At 43.3% G+C, this 10,241-nt stretch overlaps 1 protein-coding gene and 1 pseudogene across 5 annotated transcripts; one reads left to right on the plus strand and one right to left on the minus strand.

Annotated features, from left to right (window-relative positions):
* Window positions 1–2,433: 2,433 nt before the first annotated feature.
* On the plus strand, window positions 2,434–5,746 carry LOC121809246 (annotated as a pseudogene).
* A 905-nt stretch (window positions 5,747–6,651) lies between these two features.
* LOC121807054 lies at window positions 6,652–10,015 on the minus strand. Of its 5 annotated transcripts, none has more exons than XM_042207243.1 (5): window positions 9,764–10,015; window positions 9,553–9,602; window positions 8,322–8,534; window positions 8,148–8,246; window positions 6,652–7,738 (listed from the first exon to the last, which is right to left on the minus strand). In XM_042207243.1, the coding sequence occupies exons 3-5, from the start codon at window positions 8,497–8,499 to the stop codon at window positions 6,996–6,998; spliced, it is 1,020 nt and encodes a 339-aa protein (XP_042063177.1). In that variant the 5' UTR covers window positions 8,500–8,534; window positions 9,553–9,602; window positions 9,764–10,015; the 3' UTR covers window positions 6,652–6,995. The 5 variants fall into 5 exon arrangements, with proteins under 5 accessions (XP_042063177.1, XP_042063174.1, XP_042063176.1 ...); XM_042207240.1 differs by having other exon boundaries at window positions 8,322–8,555; XM_042207242.1 differs by lacking the exon at window positions 9,553–9,602.
* Window positions 10,016–10,241: the final 226 nt, after the last annotated feature.

Genomic DNA, 10,241 nt, shown 5'->3' on the forward strand with positions numbered 1-10,241 from the left:
AAGTAAAGTTAATACTAGTATTTTAGTTTACATTTACACTTTTATTGGTGGTGATTATAAAATTAATGATATGATAAAGTCTATCAATTTTATTATATACGTTACTAAATTCAAATATTCAAATATATGCATAAATGCAAAAATATTTGAACTCGAGTGAAGTTCCTGAATTTGCAATAATTCCGTTAACAAAATATCAACATGCTAAGCAAATCAAACTAAGTAGAAGAATACCAATACTCAACCATGCGTCTCTAATTAACTATTTCATCCATCCACTGTTTAAACAGTACACTAACCATGCATCTCTAATTAACTTACTCCACCCATCTACTAATCCATCTCAACTTAATAAACAATATAAATGATGAAAATAAAAAAAGTAAGTGAAAAATGAGACCCATTTTTAATTGTATTAAATTTACAGAGGATTGTGAGTAAAAAAAATTAATGGAAACGTGACATCCGCTTATCAAAAATGAAAAGTAAGTACTCCCTTCATCCCAACTAAGTTGAGTCGTATTCTTCTTTGGGTTGTCCCAACTAAATTGAGTCATTTCCTTATTTAACAAAGAGTAAAGTACTATTTTGATCCTAAACATATGGTCGAAATACGATTTTGGTCCAAAACATTCACTTTTTGAAAACCGACTCCTAAACATACGAAAACGTTGTCGGATTGGTCCTAAACATATGGTTCCGTCAATTTCTGACGGTCAACTGTAAATTAGCGAAATTTTGACTAGATTAGTGAGTAATTAATTAAAACAAAATAAAAAAAATTCTAAAATAGAATTTCTCACATCTATCTTCCTCTCTCGGCGGTGACAGTCAATTCATTACTCTCCCTCGTCAATTCTAAAGAGGTACCTCTCCTGCAAAATCGACTCCTCCATCTCCACACCCGATTCCCATTCCTACCCCATCAAAATCCAAGAATTCACCTACGAAGACCTCCAAGTAGCCACAACCAACTACTCCGACTCCAAGCTTCTCGGCCAAGGACGCCACGGCCGAGTTTACAAGGCCGTACTCCGCTCCGACCGCCTTGTCGCCGTCAAGAAGCCCACCGCCAACGACCTCGACAATGAGATCGACATCCTCTCCTCCCTCTACAGCCCCTCCCTCGTCAACCTCCTCGGCTTCTCCACCAACTCCCACGGTCGTCGCCTCCTCGTCGAATTCATGAGCAACGGAACTCTGTACGACGTCCTCCACGCCAATCCTCGCCCCTCAACCTGGCCCCGCCGCCTTCGATTAGCTCTCCAGACCGCCAGAGCTGGATATGGTTAATTCATTGCCATTGGTGGTGGATTGGGCGATTCCGCTGATAAGAAAGGAAAATTCACGAGCGTGTACGATCCTAGCGTTCCGACGCCCAGGGATGCGAGGATGAGGAAGATGGTGGCGGCGAAATGCGTGAGGTCGTGCAGAGAGAGGAGGCTGTCGATGAAGTAGGTGGCGAGGTGTTTGGGTGAGCTGAGCAAGCTGAATTCGCGAAATGGATTATCGAATCATTGCATCGTGGGGGAGGGATGCAGAAATCGTTGAAACGTCATTGAAGAATCAACAGCTAGAGTTGGGGGTTTGAAGCAATTTGATGGAATTAGGGCTACAACTACAAATCTCATACATTTTATAATTGATGAGGGAGAGTAATGAATTGGGTGTCGTCGGCGAGAGAGGGGGGGAGGAAGAGAGATGTGAGAGAAATTTTATTTTAGAATTATTTAAATTTTTTACTTTATTTTATTTTATTTTAATTAATTACTAATCTGGTGATTGCTAATTCATGGTTGATCGTCAGAAAATTGACGGAATTGTCAAAAAGGACCAAACCGACAACGTTTTCATATGTTTAGGGGTAGTACTTTACTTTTTAACAAAAAAATAAAACATTCAATCAGTCCTACTTTATTCCATTATCTATTTGACTCTCTCTTTATCTTTTATACATTATTTCTTTCTCCTACTTTTCAATATAATTTTTAAACTCTGTGTAAAAATGATGTCTCAACTTAGTTGGGACGGAAGGAGTAATAAATAATTTTATAAATCATGAATAACACAAAAGGACTCTTTTCCCAATTACTAAAAAAAAGTACTCCGAGTAATTATTTTTAGTACATCCCAAGTTAATATAGGTAGGAGGACTTTTCCCAATTACTAAAAAAACTACAAAATCCAAGCAAAACACCCAAATCTTGAACAATCTTTTTTTCAAGCTCGAATCTTTCTGTGTCTCCCATGAGCAAATTTTCTTCCTAGGTTTATATACTTTTGCCTAACAGTTAAACTATTCATGCCCCACGTGGGCCACAATTGCAAAATTTAAATAATCTAAACTCCGCCATATTCCATCTTTATCAAACCAATAAAATTTAATGATTAATTTTGAACAGAAAACCAAGCTTCATTTATATAATTCACAAACTCATCACTAGATAAATCAAAAAACGTGTCACCTCCACCCATAGGCACTGCCTCCGCCAAATGCCCCAAATGCCCTTCCTCCACCTCTTGCTGCTCCTCTCCTCCCTGCCCATTATCGTAAGCTCACAACAATTCTCCACCGCCGATAGAGCCACGCTTCTCAACATCAAAAAACAATGGGGCGACCCGCAAATCCTCAGCCACTGGAACTCCACGTCATCTCCCTGCAATTGGCCGGAAATCAAGTGCTCCGGCGGCGCCGTCACCAGAATCACCCTCAGTGGCTACAATCTCAATGGAACCATTCCGGAATCCATCTGCTCGCTCCGGAATCTAACCTCTCTTGATCTTTCCTACAATAATTTATTGCAGGATTTTCCAGTAACAATTTCGAATTGCTCAAATCTTCAGTATCTAGACCTACAGCAGAATCTGTTTCAAGGAATAATTTCGGCAGAAATCGGCCGGCTAAAACAGCTGCAATATCTAGACCTCAGCGGCAACAACATCGCCGGAGATATACCTCCGGAAATCGGTGAATTGGACGAGCTGATGACCCTGAATCTACACATGAATTTATTCAACGGTACTTACCCTAAGGAGATTTCAAAATTGGCGAATCTCGTGAGCCTCCGGCTGGCCTACAATAGCCACTTGTCGCCGGCGCCAATACCACCGGAGTTCGGGGATTTAACGAAGCTGGAGTATCTGTGGATGCCGGATGCGAATGTGATCGGCGCGCTACCGCAGAGCTTCGCGAATTTGTCGAGCCTTCAGCATTTGGATTTGTCTATGAATGAAATAAATGGAGAAATCCCGCGCGAATTGTTCATGCTCAGGAATTTGAGTGTGGTATATTTGTACCATAACAATTTATCCGGCGTGATTCCTCAGACGATCGAGTCCTTGGATTTAGTAGAGTTTGATATCTCTATGAACAATCTGGTCGGTGAAATTCCTGAAGATTTCGGAAAATTGAAGAAATTGGAACTTCTGAATCTGTATGCAAACCAGCTATCCGGTGAAGTGCCGCAGAGTATTGGGGAAATTCCGAGTTTGAAGGAATTCAAAGTTTTTCGCAACAATTTGAGTGGGATTCTACCGCCGGCAATGGGGAATTACTCAAAGCTCGAATCATTCGAAGTTTCCGACAATCACTTCACCGGAACCCTACCGGAAAATTTATGCGCAGGGGAAACTCTGTTTCACGTGGTGGCCTTCAACAACAATTTGACCGGAGAAATTCCGAAATCGCTAGAAATTGTCCTCATCTTCGCACTCTGCAGCTCTACAACAACCAATTTTCCGGCGAGATTCCGGCAGGTGTGTGGACAGGGCTCAACATGACCAGCATGATGCTGAGCGACAACATATTTTCCGGCGAGCTTCCCCGCCGCATCGCGTGGAACATGACGCGATTGGAGCTCAGCAGCAACAAATTCTCCGGCGTGATTCCGTCGGAGGCCTCATCGTGGGCGAAGGTCGTTGTGTTCAAAGCCAGCAACAACTCGATCACCGGGCCGATCCCGAAGGGCTTCACCGCCCTCCACGAGCTGGCCACTCTCTCATTGGACGGAAACTGTCTCTCCGGCGAGCTCCCACCGGAGATCATCTCGTGGGCGTCGCTCACCGCCTTGAATCTTGCCCGAAACCAACTCTCCGGCCCAATTCCGCCTTCATTCGGCTCCCTCCCCGACCTCCTAGATTTGGACTTATCGGACAATCAGCTCTCCGGTGAAATCCCACCGGAGCTCGGGCGGCTGAAGCTCACTTCCCTCAACCTCTCATCGAACCGACTCACCGGAAAAATCCCCGATGAATTCGACAACTTGGCCTATTCAAACAGTTTCCTTAACAATTCAAAGCTCTGCGCAAGAAATCCAATCTCAAATCTCCGTAGCTGCAGCTACACTCATTTCCAAGAATCCAAGAAACTACCACACAAAATCCTCGCTGTGATTCTAGTGTTAACAATAGTGCTTCTTCTGATCACCCTCGCAACTACCCGTTTTCTGGTGAGAGAATACCGGAGAAAGAAGCTAAACCGCGATCTCGCCACGTGGAAGCTCACTTCGTTCCAACGGCTCGATTTCACGGAGGCCAACATCCTCTCCCGCCTGCAGGAGAGTTGCATGATCGGCTCCGGCGGCTCAGGGAAGGTCTACAAGATCCCGGTGGACCGGGGGCCCCAGTGTGTGGCGGTCAAGAAAATCGGGAGCAACACGAAGGTCGACCGCCTCCTCGAGAAGGAGTTTCTGTCGGAGGTTCATATACTAGGCTCGGTTCGACACTCAAACATAGTGAAGCTCTTGTGTTGCATCTCTAGTGAAGATTCGAAGCTTTTGGTTTATGAGTATATGGAGAATCATAGCTTGGATAGGTGGCTTCATGGCAGCAAGAGAAAGGCCGGCACAGCTGCGTTGGACTGGCCTGCGCGGCTGAGGATCGCGATGGGCGCGGCTCACGGGCTGTGTTACATGCATCATGACTGTAGCCCTCCGATCATACATCGCGATGTCAAGTCGAGCAACATCTTGTTGGACTCGGAGTTTAACGCCAAGGTGGCGGATTTCGGGTTGGCGAAGAATTTGATGAAGCGCGGGGAGGAGCCCGACACAATGTCTGCCATTGCTGGGTCATTCGGCTATATCGCACCAGAGTATGCTTACACGAGAAAAGTGAATGAGAAGATTGATGTGTACAGCTTTGGTGTGGTGCTGCTGGAGCTGGTGACAGGCCGGGAGCCCAACCGCGGGGACGAGCACACGAGCCTGGCAGAGTGGGCGTGGAGGAGCTATGGGGAGGGGAAGCCGGTGGCGGACTTTCTCGACCGGGAGATAAAAGAGGGGGTATATTTGGAAGACATGATCAGCGTGTACAAGCTCGGGCTTATGTGCACCAGCCCGCTGCCCACGAGCAGGCCCTCCATGAAGGAAGTGGTGCAGATATTGCAGCGCTGCTGCCCCCTTGACGCCGATTACCGGAGGAAGGCGGGAAAGGAGTACGACGTTGCGCCGCTCCTCGGTGCCGAAAAGTACATCGCGAGCTATAGGTGTGATTCGAAGAAGCTGATGGGGCAGAGTGACAGCAGCTTGATCACTCTTGTGTGAAGAGCAACAAGAGAGAGTTAAGAATGAGAAGAAAAATGGCTCCAAAATGCAACGTGGAATGTTAAATTGTGGGTTTTTATTCCTATTTTTTTTTCTGAATGTAGATGAAATTTTGGTGTGTTAGGGTGAGAATATACTATGTAAAATAGTTGCAAGAAACTATGTATACAAAATTTACAAGAATCTATGTAAGTTTCGCAAAACTCTAAATTTTCAAAATTTGCTTATGGAATTCATTCCTAGGTTGGCAGGTAACTTATGCGTGCAGCTAAAACGAATAAATTTCTATATAGAAATAATGGTAATGTGACAAATCACAAGTATTAAAGGGGGGAAATGAAACACCTAGTTATTTAAAAATGCTTAGCAGTCTCACTTAGGTATCCCACATATTGTGTACTTATCTGAGGTTTATGTGATTAGCCGAGCCAGAGATGATTAATTGCACATTTGGGCTTAAAAATCTCATCTTCCAAAATTTACAGTATTAAAGGGGGGAAATGAAACACCCTTGATAAATGCTGTCATATTCTACCCATCCCACATCGGATGAAGGGGGAAGTTGCAAGGTGTATATAATTCCTGTCCAACCCCAATTAGTTTGAGGCCTTTTGGGAGTGACCCAAAAACAAATCCGTGCGGGCTTGACCCAAAGCGGACAATATCAAACTAATGTTGCAGTCGACGATCCTAACAAGTGGTATCAAAGCCCAGGTGGCTATGGGACGTGCCTGGATGAGCTCCGGTTAGGGTCGGGCCCTGAAGGACTCAAAGTTAGAGTCGGGCCCAGGATGACCCAGGGGCCAGGGCTTGAACGACCCATGTTCGTGTCGACTGCGTTCCCGATGTGGTCTCAGTTTGAGGGGAGGTTTGTTGGGTTACAAACCCATCCCACATCGGATGAAGGGGGGAAGTTGGAAGGTGTATATAATTCCTGTCCAACCCCAATTAGTTTGAGGCCTTTTGGGAGTGACCCAAAAATAAATCCGTGCGGGCTTGACCCAAAGCGGACAATATCAAACTAATGTTGCAGTCGACGATCCTAACATTCCACAATTTATAATCCTAAATCTCAAATTCCACATTCTACAGTTATGGCAAAATATGGTTCTCAAAGTTGCTATGTATATATCGAAATAAAAACAGAGACCTGAGGGCTGAGACAATCTATCTAATCCATATTAGTGTTGGACAATAACAGCGCTTCTTACATTGAAGATGATGCAAGTTCAATGTGTTCGTTTGAAGGCAAATAATCACACTCAAAATCACGAAACTACTCGTTGACTCTAAATTTATGAACATCTCACTCTCCCTTCCAGATATGCACAAGAAGAATGAGGGGGGAACACGTGCGAAAATGACGTTTCCAAAATTGAGAGCTTCAAGTTGGATAAGAGAGAAGAGAAAACAGGAAGCCACATTCAGAATGCACAAGAAAGCTAAATTCACCTACAAAATATTTGGAAGTTGAGAATCCAATCTGTTCTGCAACTCCTTGATCTTGATTGCAAGCTCCGAGTTATGCTCCTTGTAGCTTTGCAGCAAGTAGTCTTTTCCTTCATTCAATTCTTTCAACTCACTCACTTGCCTCCTCAACATATCAATCCTTTCCCCATCTCTCCCCTTCTCTGGAGACTCCATATTGTTTTTGACTTCTAGGCATCCGTTTACATGGCCATTCATTGCTTCAGCTGGCCAAATGGGAACAGTAGGGAGTTTCTCACCTGAGTTGACATGTCCGACACAGTGATCTGCTATTGCCTTCCGTAGTCTCTGTACTTCCCGTTCTGATTCAAACAAATCCCTGTTTGCAGCATCTAGAAGAGATTGCAGGTGCGAAGAATGTGAAACCTGTGCAGCAAGAGAGGATTGCACTTCTGCAATTTGATCTTGCATTTCTAGTATCATGTCATCTCTTCTCTTCAGCTGCTGCCTCAGCTTTTGTATGACCTCCCGCTTGCTGAAAATGTCAGAACCAGATTCTGAGACGCAAGGAGAGTCGGAGCTGTTCGATTGGTGCAAAGGTTTCTGGGGCAGCTCTAGGCGGTCAGGAGAAGACGACCACATCACCCCGTTTTCTTTATTGAAGTCCGAAGTGGGAACAGTCACCAGTGGAAGAGCCATTTCAGGTTCAGACATCATCTGTCCATTGGCGTGTGGTTTGATTTCCATCACATTCCTGGATCCTGTTTCATGATAACAAAGATAAGTGAATGATAGATAATGAAGAAAGCTCAAGAGATCACCTGTTCAATTTTATAAAATTTTTAAAGGGGAATTCATGGATGTCATTTGATTACATGTTCACAAACGAACTACCAATAATATGCCAATTCTATATATCAAACACCTTACATAAATATGAATGGTGATCTACATCTCTACTTCCATTAGGCTAAGTACTAGTACCAAAAGATACATTTAACCCACCAACAAGTTTTCTCCAGCACAAGATAATTGAGGAAAAGCAAGTTTGGAGCACATGTATGCATAAGCAGGTGTATTCAAGGTAATTCTTAGCCCACTCTAAATCTGAGGAGGTTCAGTTTATGACTCAAATGATCTAAATAAGGCTTTTGACCAGGACAAAAATGTGATTACCTGAATAATGGTTGTAGCAAACATCTTGAGGAAAGCAAACGGCATTTGAATGCATAGGGCAGCTTCCTGATTTCTTTCCGTTAGTAGATTTTCCATTAACTGCAAATACAGTAAACTCTAAGATAATATAACTAGAATCTTCTGGAATAAGTTGCAAGAACATGCATTGAACACCTTCTAAACTTGGACTACTGTTGTCCAGTTGTTTAGCATCAAGGACCTGCTTTAGCTTATATCCGAGGCGAACTGACAATGTACTAAGCAGTGCACTCCCTGCAATAAGGATCCAATTTGGTCCCTCCCCCTGAACATGTCTTGACCTCCGAGGTGCCTCAGTGGATCTTGGCTTCATTGCTAAAGCTAAAGAAGTGCAGACCAAAAGCTTCTCTGGCATGTAAACAAACCCTCCTTTTGAAACATGAAAATGCAACAATTACTTTGCAGGCAAAAATAATTTGTCACTTGTTTATGCAAATGCTGTGTTTTTTCGAAATATATGGCCTTTTACACTATAATACATCTATAAAAATATGGAATGTCACTCTCAAACAACAAAAGTTGAAGGTCTAAGTCTGCAGGCATATTCATATAATGGTCGGCAGTCAATTATGTTAGCACTGAACAAGATCTGTATGTGCTTCTCTTGTTTTAGTCCACATATAGTCACTTGACTATCCAAGAATCCCGATGAACAAAGATATAACCTTACATCAGGTACTAACATGTTGCTTTCTTTCAGCAAAAAACATGTCTCCGCAGTTCATGCCAAGAACTATTCTACAATCCCTACCGTGTATATGCTACTCTGACTTTTCTTCCAAGCAAAAGGAATCAACTCAATCTTTGTCTAATCCAAGAAATCTCAATTCCCTTAGGCTACCGTCATAGAAGCACAAACTGCAAGTGGTTGGGCCTTTAGCCATAAAACCCAAGCTATAAGTGTTCCACTCTAGAATTACCTAGTTGAGTGCATGATTAAAACTGATTAGACAAGCTATAAAATCAACATAAAAGAAGCTTCCCAACAGGACAATCCATCAAAGATTATCTGAAATGTGGGAGATAAAACACTGTTTCCTTTATTTTTTGCGTTCATGGGAACCCGCAGCCACTACCTTCGGTTAGCACTGTGATTTCTTTTTCTATGTTTATAATTATACAGACAAAGAAACGCCCAATTCAGGTCTGTACATTCTCTGTTCTTAACTGTTTCAGCAATGGCATGTATTTCATCACACATCTATCGACACATTTTGCTAAAAAATCCTACAAATAACAACGAGAACACATTGACTGTCCAAGCGGTAAACAACAACTGCGAAACTATCAACTATCATATCAAAATTCGTCCAGATTTATGAAAACGGATTAACACACTTAGCCACAGGTAATTTAAAAACCCTACCACTGCTTCATCTAATCTCAACTGCGTCCTTCTATTCGGAGCTCCGCCAGCTAATATGCACAGAGATACATAAATTAAACGCAATGAATAACCCCCGACAAAAGCAAGCGCGGGAAAAAGTAGAAAAAAATCGGTAAACTCACAAAATTTACAACCAAAATCACACGCGTTGAGAAAATCTGAAACCATAGCATCTAGAGACAGAAAGTACCACAGATTCCGCCAAGCTCGCAAAGAGTCTCAGACGATTGTCATTTCAATCCGCTCAGTTTCCGATTTATTGTGAAATTGACACCAAGATGGAGACGGAGTCCGGATTAAGAGTAGGTAGAGAATCACGGTGCCGCAACAGCGATGCGCCAACGGCGGCGGTGGAGAGACCGACTGACGGGGAAAATGGGGAAAGTGAGAGGAGGTGAGAAATGGGAGCTAGGGCTTTTCTAAATAGTTTATTGTTCTAAATCCTAATTCTCATGCAGTTTTTTTTGCTAAAAATAGTAAATATTCCTAAGAGCATCTCCAGTGGGCGGATGTCCCACTCGGACATCTACTGGGACATCCCAAAAACACCTCATACCACGTTACTAGGACTTCCCATCCCACTGCCACGTCACTAGGACATCCCCTGCACAATCCGCCATTCCCATCGCCCTTTCCACTAGGACTTCCCGCAATAAAAAATTACAATA

This window comes from Salvia splendens, chromosome 6, assembly GCF_004379255.2.
Source record: "Salvia splendens isolate huo1 chromosome 6, SspV2, whole genome shotgun sequence".
Taxonomy (NCBI): Eukaryota; Viridiplantae; Streptophyta; class Magnoliopsida; order Lamiales; family Lamiaceae; genus Salvia; species Salvia splendens.

Excerpts from the sequence above, each read along its gene's own strand:
- LOC121807054 (XM_042207240.1), bottom strand. The coding sequence starts at position 8,541 with ATGCCAGAGAAGCTTTTGGTCTGCACTTCTTTAGCTTTAGCAATGAAG. Across the intron at positions 8,247-8,321 it reads CAGTAGTCCAAGTTTAGAAG|TTAATGGAAAATCTACTAAC; the intron begins GTGTTCAATGCA and ends CTGTATTTGCAG. Across the intron at positions 7,739-8,147 it reads TTGCTACAACCATTATTCAG|AAACAGGATCCAGGAATGTG; the intron begins GTAATCACATTT and ends TTTGTTATCATG.